Source organism: Macaca nemestrina, chromosome 13 (genome assembly GCF_043159975.1).
Source record: "Macaca nemestrina isolate mMacNem1 chromosome 13, mMacNem.hap1, whole genome shotgun sequence".
Lineage (NCBI taxonomy): Eukaryota > Metazoa > Chordata > Mammalia > Primates > Cercopithecidae > Macaca > Macaca nemestrina.
In genome coordinates, this window is record NC_092137.1 from 105,808,854 (window position 1) to 105,824,313 (window position 15,460).

At 41.4% G+C, this 15,460-nt stretch overlaps 1 protein-coding gene across 2 annotated transcripts in view; it reads right to left on the reverse strand.

Moving 5' to 3' along the window:
- Positions 1-423: 423 nt before the first annotated feature.
- LOC105471793 (RNA polymerase I subunit B) overlaps positions 424-15,460 on the reverse strand; it is a 37,409-nt gene continuing 22,372 nt past the window's right edge. For both annotated transcript variants that reach the window (XM_011724526.2, XM_071077091.1), the window contains 5 exons: positions 12,580-12,750; positions 11,816-11,972; positions 7,315-7,511; positions 6,259-6,512; positions 424-5,244 (listed from right to left, as the gene is read on the reverse strand). In XM_011724526.2, the coding sequence (XP_011722828.2) occupies positions 4,362-5,244; positions 6,259-6,512; positions 7,315-7,511; positions 11,816-11,972; positions 12,580-12,750 (1,662 nt within the window). In that variant the 3' untranslated portion in view covers positions 424-4,361. The remainder of the gene's footprint in view (positions 5,245-6,258; positions 6,513-7,314; positions 7,512-11,815; positions 11,973-12,579; positions 12,751-15,460) is intronic.

Consider the following 15,460-nt stretch of genomic DNA (forward strand, 5'->3'; position numbering starts at 1 on the left):
TTCAATAAAGGATCGCTTTCAAGTAGCAGTGCTGGAGCAGTTGGATATCTACTGGCAAAAAAAAAAAAAAAAAGAATCTTGATCTAAACCTTACACCTTGTACAAAAATGAACTCTAAGTGGAAAATGGATCATAGATTTAAATATAAAGCATAAGACTATAAAACCTTTAGAAAATAACATACAAGAAAATCTTTGGGCTAGTGAAGAGTTCTTAGACGTAACAGCAAAAACGCAAAAACCCGTAAATTGGGCTTCATCAAAATTTAAATTTGTTTCTCTGCAAAATACCTGTGAAGAGGATGAAAAGACAAACTATGGACTGGGAGAAATTATTTGCAAAGCACTTGTGTGACAAAGGCTTTATATCTGGAATATATAATGAAATCTTGAAAGTCAAAAGTAAGACAAACCGATTAAAAAATGAGCAGCAGACATTTCACTGAAGATATACAGATGGCAAACACACACATGAAGAGATGTTCAACATCTTCAGCCATTAAAGAAATGCAGATTAAAGCCACAATGAGATATCACTACCCATCTATCAGAATGGCTAAAATAAGAAATAGTGGGCTGGTCCAAATGCAATGGTGTTTGCAACAAATTGACCACAACCTCTTACAGATTTATTTGTTCTTTTTCCACTCCCACTGCTTCACTTGAGTAGCCTTAAAAAAAAAAAAAAAAAAAAGTGACATCACCAAATGCTGGTTGGTCAGAATGCCAAGAAATGAATCACTCATGCATTGCTGGTAGGAATGTAAAATGGCACGGCCACTCTGAAAAGTTTGGCAGTTTCTTAAATGAAATATGCAACTACCATATGACCTAGCAATCCCGACCTTGAACGTTTGTCCCACGGAAATGAAACATATGTTTACACAATAACCTGTATAGTAGTCCTCCTTATCTGCAGTTTTGCTTTTTTTTTTTTTTTTTTTTTTTTTTTTTGAGACTCTAGTCTTGCTCTGTTGCCCAGGTTAGTGTGCAGTGGCGTGATCTTGGCTCACTGCAACCTCTGCCTCCTGGGTTCAAGTGATTCTCCTGTCTCAGCCTCCTGAGTATCTGGGATTACAGGTGTGTACCACCACACCCAGCTAATTTTTGTATTTTTAATACAGACGGGGTTTCCCCATGATGGCCAGGCTGGTCTGAAACTCCTGACCTCAAGTGCTCAGTACACCTTGGCCTGCCAAAGTCCTGGATTACAGGCATGCACCACCACGCCCAGCCAGTTTTGCTTTATGTAGTTTCAGTTACCCACAGCCTGAAAATCTGTGAGTACAGTATATTTTGAGGCCACATTCATTTAATTACAGTATAATTGTTCTATTTATTGTCAATCTCTTACAGTGCCTAATTAAACTTCATCAAAGGTATGTATGTATAGGAAAAAATATATATAGGATATATAGTACATATAGCACATATGGATAGTGTATATACCATGGTTTCAGACACTCACTGGGAGTCTTGGATATATTCTTTAAGGATAAAGGGGGACTATTATACATGATTGTTCAGATCAGCTTTATTGTTAATGTCCCGAACTGGAAACAACCAAAATGTTTAAGATGAATGGTTAAACTATGTACATATATACTATGTATGTATGCTATGTGCATAGTATATCCATGTTATGGAGTACTATATAGCAATAAAAAGGAATTAACTATTGATACATGCAACTACCTGAATGTATCTCAAGGGAATTGAATGAAAAGGCCATTCTCAAAAGGTTGTACTTCATGATCCCATTTACATAAGATTCTTGAAATAAGAAAACTATAAAGAACAGATTAGTGGTTTCCAGGGGTTAGAAATGGGGGACAGAGATAAAAGGATAGTATGGCAGAGCTCTGTGATGACAGAACAGCTCTGTATCTTGCTTATGTTGGTGTTTTCGTCAATCTACACAGGTGATAAAATGAAATAGAACTGTTTACCACACGCAACACAAATGAGTGCAAATGGGTGAAATTTGAATAAGCTCTGTGGACTGTCCCAATGTCAATTTCTTAGTGGTGAATCTACAATCAAAAAGCTAAAAAATGGTTTTTTTTGGAAATGTTTTTAGTGCTGCTATAAATGGAAATGGAGAGATGGGCAATAGACCTCAGCTGTGGGATCGTTCAGTAGACAGAACCTGGAATAGTGTGCGAAAGTGTATGGCTGCGATTCTATTAACAGCAGGGAGAAATGTCAGTCAATAGAATCCAGTTTTTCCTTATTCTTCTCAACCAGTTTCCTGAAGCAAAGCCTATCTTTTCTATTAAATAGTTTTTTTCTTTTGCCTTTTTTTTTGAGACGGGGTCTTATTCTGTTGTCCAGGCTGGAGTGTGGTGGCACAATTTTGGGCTCACTGAAGCCTGGACCTTCCAGGCTCAGGAGATTCTCCCACCTCAGCCTCCTGTGTAGCTGGAACGACAGGCGTGTACCACTACACCAGGCTAATTTTTTATGTAGAAATGGGGTTTCCCCATGTTACCCAGGCTGGACTTGAATTCCTGGGCTCAGCCAGGAATTCAACCTGCTGAGCCAGTGTTGGGATTATGGGTGTAAGCCACTGTACCCAGTCTTTTTTATTTATAGAGACTGGGTCCTGCTCTGTCACCCAGGCTGGAATGCAGTGGCACAGTCTTGGCAGCCTCAACCTTTTGGGTTCAAGCAATCCTCCCACCTCAGCCTCCCAAGTAGCTGGGACTACAGGGGTGTGCCACCATGCTTGGCTAATTTTTTTGTCATTAGTCTCAGCCCAGGCTGGTCTAGAACTCCTAGGCACAAGTGATTGCTCTCACCTAGGCCTCCTAAAATGTTGGGATTACTGGTGTGAGCCACCATGCCCGTCCTGCTAAGCCTATCTTGAAATGATAGATTTTTCTGAGTCTTTTCCTATCTGCCTTATTTTATAATTAGTGACAGACCATCTAAACCAAACTCAGGAAAGAATTACCTTAGGAAAGCTTTCATCATCAAAAAACATCCTATAATTGCACAAGTACATACAAGATGATCTATTATCAACAGTTTATAATGGCCAAAGATAAATAGGCAGAGTATTTGCAGAAAAAAGTTATAATGGCCAAAGAATGGAACAACTCAAATACACAGGGGATGGTATATCCGTACAATAAAATACTGTACACAGGAAAGAAAACATAAGCGGCACTCTACACACTGCTTGAAAGCAGGTCAATATAAATGCAGAAAAAAGCCAAGTATGGAAGTGTAGACTAAATATAAAATACTCACTGGAGGCCAGGCGCAGTGGCTCACACCTGTAATCCCAGCACTTTGGGAGGCAAAGGTGGGTGGATCACTTGAGGTCAAGGTCTTTAAGACAAGGTCTTCCTACATTACCCAGGCTGGCCTTGAACTCCTGCACTTAAATGATCCTCCCACCTTAGCCTCTCAAATAGCAGGGACTACAGATGCATAGCACCATGCCTGGCTTCCAAAATGGATGAATCTTATTTCACTATCCTAAGTGAAATAAGCCAGTCGGAGGACAAATATTGCATGATACCACTATATGAGATATCTATAATAGTCAAACTTGTAGAAACAGGGTAGAAGGGTGGTTGCTAGGGGCTAGGGAAATGGAGAGTTGTTCAACAGGTATAAAGCTTCAGTTATGCAAGACAAGCAAGGTCTAAAGATCTGTTGTACAACATGGTGCCTATAATTAACAATAGTGTATTGTACACTTAAAGATTTGTTAAGAGGGTAGGTCTTGAGTTACGTGTTCTTACCACAGAAAACAAAACAAAAACTCAACAGCAACCAAAAAGCAGAAAACAAAGGGGCAGGAGGAAACTTGTGGAGATGACAGATATGTTTATTACCCTGATTGTGGTGATGGTATCAAAGGTGTGTACATATAGTCTAACCCATCAAACTGTATTCATTACATATGTAACAACTGTACTTCTATAAAGCTGGCAAAAAACACTGTAACTGTTTGTTTTTACTTCAATGTTGCTATAAGAAAATATAAAATTACGTTACAGCTTGCATTCTATTTGTATAGTACTGTCCTGCTCAAGATGGATTAACAGGTGTGTGACAGTCACTGCCTGCTGAAAGCAGGGTGTAGGGAACCTGTATGTTCTTCCATTTATCAATATTTCATATTTTGAGAAGACATGAGATTTTTGAACAAATATACAGAAAATCATTGTCAACAGTTAATCTACCAGCGAGATTCACACTTTGCATTCTTGGTTTTCAGATCTTGGTTGAGAGTTCTAACACCCTTGAAAAATCTCAAGAGTAACCTGGTAATAATATCTTCATTGAACTAAAATTACGTTTTGTTTTAATCTGATAGGCCTCCTAATCCAAAAGGTCAACATCAAGTTAAACAACATCCAGTTTCACTTTGATGTTCATAGCTGCCAATTCAGCTACAAAATACCGAAAAACATAAGGCACAGAAACAGTATCGATAGTGTCACTGCGATTACACAGAGTACAGTTGTATTTTCTGTTGCGCATGGCAGACCAAGAAGGGGGTGGCTTCTCCAACAGTGGAGAGAGTAAACTGCCACACTTCACACACACGTGGGCTACTGACCGATCCGAGCAGTTGAAGAGGCGGTCATGAAGGAGAAAAGATGTACCGTGAGCTAAAAGCGCATCCCGTTCCATCTCCCCAAAACGGATTCCACCCTGGACATTTCTTCCCCCAACAGGCTGGTTGGTGACTCTGTCTCGGGCCCCAGTTGTCCTTACTTGAAATTTGTCTGAGACCATGTGGCGTAAGCGCTGATAATAAACCACTCCTATGAAGATGTCTGCTTCCAGTTCTAGCCCACTGATGCCACTATATAACCTCTCGGTGCCATAGAAATTGTAGCCAGCAGCCTTTAACATCTCACCAAAGTATTCTAAGGCCGAGTTCTCCTCTGAGAAGATGAAGGGTGTAGCATCATGGCAGAGACCATGCAAAGCTGCAGACTTCCCAGCCATACTCTCAATTAACATCCCGATGGTCATGCGGGATGGAAAACCATGGGGATTGAACAGAATGTCTGGGACCATCCCACTCTCAGTAAAAGGCATGTCCTCAGCCGGCCACAATCTGCTCAAAATGCCCTTCTGCCCATGACGACTGGCAAATTTATCTCCGATAGTTGGGTTCCGAGGCACTCTCATAGTGATGCAAACACACTTGAATTTTCCACTCCCAGTGTCATTACTGCACACTTTGATGTTATCCACAACACAATTTTCTTTACTCCTAGGAAAAAGTAAACTCTGTAAGGTCAACCTGTTTTGTTTAAACTTATAGAGGTAAGTTTCATTGACATAATTAGTGCTTCATAAAAGATATTTGTAAAACACATTTTTTTTTTTTTTTGATGAGACAGGGTCTCACTCTGTTGCCCAGGCTGGAGAGGGGTGGTGTGATTACAGCTCACTGCAGCCTTGACTTTCCAGGTTCAAGGAATCCTCCCACCTTAGCCGCCTCAGTAGCTGGGACTACAGGTACATGCCACTAGGCTTGGCTAATTTTTAAATTTTTTGTAGAGACAGGGTCCCACTACATTGCCCAGATTGATCTTGAACTTCTGGGCTTAAGGAAGCCTCCCATTTTGGTCTCCCAAATTGTCGGGTTGCAGGTGTGAACTACTGTGCCTGGCCTGCAAAACTCATTCTTACCTTTATTCTCCAATACAAACAGAGATGGTATGAATAGAGCTATTGGTGATATTCACTACAGAATTATGTTCATCTGAAAGAAAACTAGCAACAAAGGCAACTGAAAAATTATTATGAAGGTCTACTGAAATAAATTAGATTGTAAAATAAGCTAAAATAAGACATTTCTAATAAGAGGTATGAGCTCAACATTTTGGCTAGGAAACATTGCTAACATTGTATATGATAAAGACGACAAAGTTTGTATAATACAGTTTTTAAAAAAAGCACAAATAGACCAGGCACAGTGGCTCACACCTGTAATCCTAGCACTTTGGGAGGCTGAAGCAGGTGGATCACTTGAGCCCAGGAGTTCGAGACCCTCCTGGGCAACATGGTGAAACCATCTCTACTAAAAATACAAAAAATTAGCTGGGCATGGTGGTACGTGCCTGTAGTCCCAGCTACTTGAAGGCTGAGGTGAGAGGATTGCTTGAGCCGGGAGGTGGAGGTTGTAGGGATTGAGATCACTCCACTGCACTCCAGCCTGGCTAACACACTGAGACCCTATCTCAAAAAACAAACAAAAACCAGCTTGGATACTCAAACTTACTTATAGTACATCACAAAACTTTCCCCAGTGTTGAGGTTTAGGTAGCTGTAATATGGATCTCCATACTGCAGTTTTGCTCCTATAAACGGCAATCCATCGTCATCTAACTTCTGCAAAATCCGTGGGTCACCAGGTTTGATTCCAAACACCAGGCTGCTATCTCCTTGTTTAATTTTTTCAGAGAGGTCTATGAACTCAGACTTGTAGACACTTCCATGGGCAAAGCCTCGTTCCCAAGAGGCCTTATTCACAATCTGTGAAGTAAAAGAATCGTTAATTTAAAAGACTGAGGCCAAGTGAGGATTTTCAAAATAAAACTAGGTGGGACTATAATACTTGGTTTAGGATAACTGGCATCACATTTTAACTCTCCTCACATTTTCCAAATCACTGATACTAACTACAAAAATCCAGACATGGCCGGGCACAGTGGCTCATGCCTGTAATTCCAGCACTTTGGGAGGCCAAGGCAGGCTGATCACTTGAGGTCAGGAGTTAGAGACCAGCCTAGCCAACATGGTGAAACTCCATCTCTACTAAAAATAAAAAATCAGCCAGGCGTGGTGGCGGGTGCCTATAGTCCCAGCTACTCGAGAGGCTGAGGCAGGAGAATTGCTTGAACCCAGAAGGCAGAGGCTGTAGTGAGCCAAGATCGTGCCACTGCACTCCAGCCTGGACAATAGAGCAAGACTCTGGCTCAAAAAAAACACAAAAAACAAAAAACACCAAGAAAAACAAAAACCCAGGCACACAGAAATAGCTTAAAATCTAATCATACTTAAATATAAAAGGTAGATATATCCAAAACCAAACTCTTCAAAATTTACTCATAATATGCACTCAAATATGCAAGATATATGTGTATCTGAATATTTAGAGGATACTCCTCAAGGCTTGCCCACTTTCAACTTAGACCAAGAACTAATCATTTCATAGAACGTCATGTGCCAAATACTAGGTACTTGGGTACACAAAAATATTCCTTCAGTGATTTCACAGTAAACAAAAGAGTTAAAAGATAAAAAGATTGGAACAACATTTCCCGGTAAAACTTACCATGGCATCTTCCATATCATAGCCAGTGTAAGAAATCACGGCAACGATGGCATTGGTCCCAATTGGATAGTTATCCATGTCATAATAATCATACATGGAGGGTCTCACCAAGGGACTCTGAGGAGTCTGAAGACGATACAGTTTGTTATCTGATCGGTCTTGATAAGTGAGAAGTGGAAAGCCCATAGTTTGCTTACCTACACGGAGAAAAACATCTTAGCATTTTCTGCTTCTTTCATCTTGATTATAGGTGGGATACACAACACTGGAAACAACTAAATATTCATCAGAGGAGAATGAATAAATAATCATAGTAGTTATGCTTACTTTAGACTAATACATAAGCTGTGAAAATGAAGTAAACCTAAATGTATCAATGTGACCAGACCAGGAAAACCGTGCTGAGTGGGAGAAAGTGCAGACTGACATTTAATGTAAGATTTATGTGCATTTGCAACACGCCCCAAACAATTCTATACCTAGTTTATGGATACATGTATGATGTAATAAAAGCTTTACAAGGGGACAGAAAGGAAGCACACGAATTACAGGATATCACTACTGGGGGGAGAAAAGGGGACAGTAATTATTATGAATTAGATTACTTTCTTACAGTGGAAGATGTATTTAATTCTAGGTAGTAGAGTATGGGGTGAGATTCCTCTGTGTACTACCTCACAGTATAATCATTTCAGAACAAAATGATTTTAAAATATAAATACATACAAGTGAAAATTTTTTTAAAAAATTATAAACTTAGAGCTTCCAGTAATAAAGGGCTACTCTTACAAGACCACCCTCAACACATACGTATAAGATGCAGAAAAAAGGCCCCAACTACACATATAGCACTGGAGAGTAACCAAAAGCTGTCAGAAGCTGAGGAGAATTTTTACTTGGATGAAAGGAACCACACTGGGTGAATAAGTATTTATGTATATATTTTTGCCTTATGGCCCAGTGTGACAGCCACAACTTCTTAGATAGAAACCCACAGTCTTACTGGCTTGAAGAACCAAGAAATAGAGTTCTGAGCATGACAACAATTGGGAAAGGGGAATGTTTCAGAAATGAGAGAACAAAGGGAGACCCTTAAATTAATGGGACCCATGTAAAATTGGGTCCCAATCTTTGGAGGACTCCTGAACTATGCATGCATGGGACAGATCAAAGCAGCCCACCTAAGGCTGAAGAATGTACTTCAACTGCCATGTTCACCAAGTTAAGTACCAGTGAAAACTAAAAACCAATCCTCTTCCCCTGGAGAATTTTTGGTGACATGCACTGAGCCAGGTGATGGACTGTGTATTAACAAGGAAAGACATAAAATGAAAAACATTAGGCCGGGCGCGGTGGCTCAAGCCTGTAATCCTAGCACTTTGGGAGGCCGAGACGGGCGAATCACGAGGTCAGGAGATCAAGACCATCCTGGCTAACACGGTGAAACCCCGTCTCTACTAAAAAATACAAAAAACTAGCCGGGCGAAGTGGTGGGCGCCTGTAGTCCCAGCTACTCGGGAGGCTGAGGCAGGAGAATGGCTAAACCCGGGAGGCGGAGCTTGCAGTGAGCTGAGATCTGGCCACTGCACCCCAGCCTGGGCGACAGAGCGAGACTCCGTCTCAAAAAAAAAAAAAAAAAAAAAAAAAAGAAAAACATTAAAATGTAATTGAAGGCCAAACACCACACTAAAAACAAACAAAACCAATCCTCTTCAGAGGACCCTAACAGGATCCAGGGTTTAAAACATATTCCTCACAACGTTCAAAATACAATCCAGTATTACTGGGCATACAAATGAATGGTGAAACTTGACTTATACTCAAGGAGACTGATCCTGAGATGACCCAGACATTGGAATCTGCAGATAATGACTTTACAACACCCATCATATAAAACTATGCTAAAAATATAAAGGAAAACATGCCCACAATGAAGATAAGAAATCTTAGAGAAAAGAGAAACTATAAAAAAAGAAACAAGTCAGGCCAGGCGCAGTGGCTCACACCTGTAATCCCAGCACTTTTGGGAGGCTGAGGCGGGCAGATCACTTGAGGTCAGGAGTTTGAGACCAGCCTGAACAACATGATAAAACCCTGTCTCTACTAAAAATACAAAAAATTAGCTGGGCATGGTGGCACATGCCTGTAATCTCAGCTACTCAGAAGGTGAAGGCAGGAGAATCGCTTGAACCGGGGAGGCAGAGGTTGCAGTGAGCCAAGATCGTGCCACTGCACTCCAGGTGGGTGACACAGCGATACCCTGTCTCAAAAAAAGAAAAAAAAAAAAAGAAACAAGTGGAAGTGCTGGACTTGAAAATACAGTCATACACTGCATAACAATGTTTTAGTCAATGTAGGATGGCATATATACTATGGTGATCCCACATTTTTACTGTATCTTTTCTATATTTAGCTACACAAATCCTTGCCATTGTCTTACAGCTGTCGACAGCACACAGTACAGTTATATGCCACCCAGGTTTGTAGCCTAGGAACAACAGGCTATACCATATATTAGGTGTGTAGTAGTCTCTGCCATCTAGGTTTATGTAAGTTCACTGTATGATGTTCACACTACGACAAAATCACATACGACTCCCTTCTCCAAATGTATCCCTGTCGTTAAGGGTATATGACTGTAGGCGAAAATTCAGTAGAAGACAGAATGAAAAGTGACTGTAATAATAGGTCAATAAAAATAATTCAATCTGGGCCAGGCACAGTGGCTCACACCTGTAACCCCAGCTTTTTGGGAGGCTGAGGCAGGCAGATCACTTGAGGTCAGGAGTTCAAAACCAGCCAGGCCAACATGGTGAAACCCCATCTCTACTAAAACACAAAAATTAGCTGGGCATGGTGATGTGTGCCTGTAATCCCAGCTACTCGGGAGGCTGAGGCAGGAGAATTTATTGAACATGGGAGGCAGAGGTTGCAATGAGCCGAGATCGCACCACTGCACTCCAGCCTAGGTAACAAAGTGAGACTCCATCTTAGGGAAAAAAAAAAGAAATTAAAAGATCCAATCTGAAGAAAATAAAGAAAAAAAGAGAACAGAAACTCAATGTCTTATGGAACAATATCAAAAGGTTTAAATATATGAGTAACTGATATCCCAGAAGGGGAGGAAAGAGAGAAAAGGGTAGGAGCAATGTTTTTAAAAATAATGACAGAAGAGTTTAGCAATTTAATTTAAAAACAAAAAAACAAATTTGGGGCCGGGCGCGGTGGCTCACGCCTGTAATCCAGCACTTTGGGAGGCCAAAGTGGGCAGATCACCTGAGGTCAGGAGTTCAAGACCAGCCTGGCCAACATGGTGAAATCCCGTCTCTACTAAAAATACAAAAATTAGCTGGGTGTGGTGGTGAGTGCCTGTAGTCCCAGCTACTTGGGAGGCTGAGGCAGAAGAATCACTTAAACCCAGGAGGCAGAGGTTGCAGGGAGCCGAGATCATACCACTGCACTCCAGCCTAGGCGATGGAGCAACACTCTGTCTCAAAAAAAAAAAGAAACACTATATTCAGAAGACTGCTGCTTTCTAACTAGAAATGACAGAGACAAAGAAAAGCCAGTGTAACAACAACTTTTAAGTGCTGGAAGAAAAAGAACTGTCAACTCAGAACTGTATACCCAGTGGAAGATTCCTTCAAGTGAAGTAAAATAAAGACATTTTCAGATAAATGAAAACCAACGGAATTTGTGGCCGGCAACCTGCAATATAAAAAAAATGCTAAAGGAAGATTATCAGGCTGAAGGAAAACTGTAAGCAATGAAAACCTGAATCTTGCAACAGGAATGAAGAGAACTGGAAGTGATAAATACGCGGGTGACTATGATTGCTTGTATTCTTCAAAAAATCAAGTAATAAGACCCCAGGTACACCCAAATCTATGGACATTCTATACCTTTTTCTTTTAAATCTTTTTTTTTTTTTTTTTTTTTTTTTTGAGAGGGAGTCTGGCTCTGTCGCCCAGGCTGGAGTGCAGTGGCCGGATCTCAGCTCACTGCAAGCTCCGCCTCCCGGGTTTACGCCATTCTCCTGCCTCAGCCTCCCGAGTAGCTGGGACTACAGGCGCCCGCCACCTCGCCCAGCTAGTTTTTTTTTTTTGTATTTTTTAGTAGAGATGGGGTTTCACCGTGTTAGCCAGGATGGTCTTGATCTCCTGACCTCGTGATCTGCCCGTCTCAGCCTCCCAAAGTGCTGGGATTACAGGCTTGAGCCACCGCGCCCGGCCTCTATACCTTTTTCTTCAAAAATGTCAATGTCAAAGACAAAGAATGGTTAAAGATCTGTCATAAATTACAGGAGACTAAATAGACATGCCAACTAAATACAATGAGTGATCCTGGACTGGTTGCTTGTGGCACAGAAAAAAAAAAAACTTGCCATAAGCCATATTTTTGGAACAAATGGTCAGCATATGTAAATAAGGACTACAAAAGACTATGCTAGTATCAAGTTTACTTTCCTGATTGTGACTATAACATCGTCCCTCTTCCTTACCCATCTGGCACTGGTACATGTTCCGTGGACTCTGGTTGTGGTCAGAGAAAGGGATGAAGTTGGCAATCACACTCAGCAGGCTGTGTGGAAAGAGTTCCTGGTGTGTGGTAACTCCAGCAAAAACCTCCTCCTCAAAGATAGCGACATTCATGAAGATCTGGAAGAGCAGATGTCCAAGGCACAAAATAACTGCAACTGCTTACACATTAACTCTTACCATTTCTCAGAGTTCAGCACTCAAAGACTCAAGAGAAAACCTTCCCCGCCCAGCATCCTGAGTGCTGAAGGGATCAACTGGGAAGCACAGGGAAGTGACCACTTAGAAATACCACTTGCTTTACATATTCCACTCTAAATCTACCCCAGACCAATTGTGAAGGGGAATAGGAAGAAAACATTTTAAGTAGCACAAAGCCTATAACTTTGCAACTGCAAATATGTAGGCAAAGACTGAGTGTGCATCTAATGGAATGTTTTCACTTTGCCAGCTGAGGCAGAGTCAGGTACAAAGGAGCTCTGGGAGCCAGACAGGATGGAAGGCAGGTAATGTGACCACCAACCCTCTCAGGTTCTTGTGGAGTGAGATCAGACATGGGAACTGCTCTGTGCTGGTCACGGAGGAGGTGGAAAGTCTGACTTTCTTTCAAATGTCCAACTTTTATTGTAACACTAACAACCCTTTTAAAAAGGAAGAGTTAAGTCTCTGAAAGTTGTATACTATACAAACAAGCACATACACTCATCCATCACACATATGTATTTACCTGTTCCATAGTTCCAATTAGCTCTTCTTTGCCCAATTCCAAGTTCTGCACAGGCCGTGCCAGTCTACAAGGAGTAGTAAAAAGGAACAATCCCGGGTACAGACTTGGTTTTCCTGTCATGGGTATGAGGACCACTTCCATCCAGGGAGGAATTCTTTTCTCTCTCAACACCTGTTTTCAACAAAAACAGAGTTTAACAAACCTGTCCCACGGCCATGCCTGTCGCTGCCAGTCTTATGCCCCATGGAATACTACTCATCCACACTCAGCCATGGTAAAAGCCCTACTTCCTTGGGTGCTCACCCCAGCTAGCAGGCAAATCACTAACCACTGAGGCTAAGGATAAAGTACACCATGAATGCATGTGTAGATACACTAAAGGAAATTCTGTCCTCTGTGATCTCAAATACAGTATATTACTGGTTTTATTTGTAAACTTAATAAACCAAAAACTCTTGGGTGGGCCGGGCATGGTGGCTTATACCTGTAATCCCAGCACTCTAGGAGGCCGAAGTGAGTGGATCACTTGAGCCCAGAAGTCAAGACCAACCTGGGCAACAGGGTGAAATCCCGTCTCTACAAAAAATAAAAAAATTAGCTGAGCGTGGTGGTGCGTGCCTGTAGTCCCAGCTACTTGGGAGGCTGAGGTGGGAGAATCACTTGAGCCCAGGAGGTTGAGGCTACAGTGAGTCATGATCATGCCACTGCACTCCAGCCTGGGTGACAGAGTGAGACCCTGTCTCAAAAACAAAACAAAAAAAATGCCAACAAACTCCTGTGTGAAAGGAGAAATAAAAATCTAAATTACAGGAACCTGGAAAAGAAAAAAACAAAACAAAACAAAACCCAGGTGTCAGTACTCGGGGATTCACAGCTAAATGAGAGGATGTTTGGTGGAGGGGACACTGGGAGATGTTGGGCAAAGAGTATAAAGCTTCAGTTATGCAAGAGAATTAAGTTTCTGCAGATCTCAAGTACAGCATGTGACTACAGTTAAGAATACTATATTGCATGCCTGAAATTTACTAAGAAAGCAGATCTTAAGTGTCCTCATCCTCCGACCCTCCACAATGCTAACCAAAAAAAAATAAAGAAAGAAAGAAAATAAATTATTTAATCAAAAGCTAAAAAAGAATAAAGTCAACCAAAAGAAAGCACAAATTATAAAAAAGATAAAATCTGAGACGAATGAGGTAGGCAGATCATTTGAGGTCAGGGGTTCGAGACCAGCCGGGGCAACGTGGAGAAACCCCGTCTCTACTAAAAATACAAAAATTACCCAGGTGTGGTGTGTGCACCTGTAATCCCCGCTGAGGCTGAGGCAGGAGAATTGCTTGAACCCGGGAGGTGGAGGCTGCAGTGAGCCAAGATCACGCCACTGCAGCCCAGCCTGGGCAACAGAGTGAGACTCTGCCTCAAAAAAAAAAAAAAAAAAGGAATGATTGTTTAATGCGTACAGAGTTTTGATGATGAGAAAGTTCTGAAGATGGTGATGACTGCACAACATGAATGTACTTAATATCACTGAATTGTACACTAGATCAAATCTCATATACTCTCTGAGCATCAAAATGAGTAGTAACAGAATATTCACAAAATTAAACAAGCATCTATAAATCTATGCTAACATAAATAAATGAACAACTAATAGAAAAGAAAGCCCTCCTTACAGAATAGCAACTAATAAACATAGAAAAAATGCTGGTGGGGGAAAACACCATGTGGTAACCATCACAGTTATATTAACTCAGCAAAGAACCATCAATGGAATAGTAATTCAGCAAATAATTCATCAACTAGTGGGTGAAAATATGAAGAAAGGGGGCTCCACATAGCTTTCAACTATCTCTCCACAAGTTACTTATTACGGAGAAAAACAGAAACTGTACAGTGAATTAACCTAAAGAACACAACTTTGAAGGGATCAGTTAACATGAGTCGTAACAGGACAAACCAACATCATGTGTTTCCTGAAATATCTTGAATCTCATCATAAGGAAGCAAAACATAAACCTAAATTACAGGAGAGCTGTGATTCCCAGCACTTCGGGAGGCCAAGGCGGGCGAATCACTTAAGGTTAGGAGACCAGCCTGATCCAGATGGGGAAACCCCACCACTACTAACAATAAAAAAAATTAGCTGGGTGTGGTGGTACACACCTGTAGTCTCAGCTACTTGGGAGACTGAGGCACGAGACTCTGACTTAAAAAAAGAAAAATAGAAGACTGGTGGTTGGCAGCATCTAGGTGGCTTCAGGATGGGGCTGGTCACCAGAAAGACCAAGCCAGAATTAGAGGACTGGGACTTTCAGCCCCACCCTCAACTCCAGGAAGGGGATAGGGGCTTGAGGTTAAGCTAATCACCAATGGCCAATGATTCCATCAGTCATCCTACATAATAAAGCCATAACGACCCAAAGGACTGGGTCAGGGAGCTGCCAGGGAAGCTGGGCACGGTGGTACAGTCCTGTGGTCAGGCTGCTTGGCAAGTGGAAGTGGGAGGATCATTTAAGCCTGGGACATTAAGGCTGCAGTGAGCTGTGACTGTGCCACTGCACTCCAGCCTGGGCAACAGAGTGAGACCCGTCTCTTTAAAAAAAAGAAAAGAAAAGAAAAAAAGAGAACATTACTGAGACAACTGGTGGAATATGAGCATCAACTATGGATCCCACCCACATGACCTTCTCTGATTTTCATAAGTGTACTGTGGTTATTGAAGAGAAAGTCCTTGTTCTTAGAAAAAGTACGCTAAAATCTTTATGGAAAACGGGACACTGTCTCAATACTGCTCTCAAATGGTTCAAAAGAAAAACATTACAAAGAGCATACAGAAGACAAAGCATGTGGGGCAAAGCATAGCAACTGGTGGATTTCGGTAATG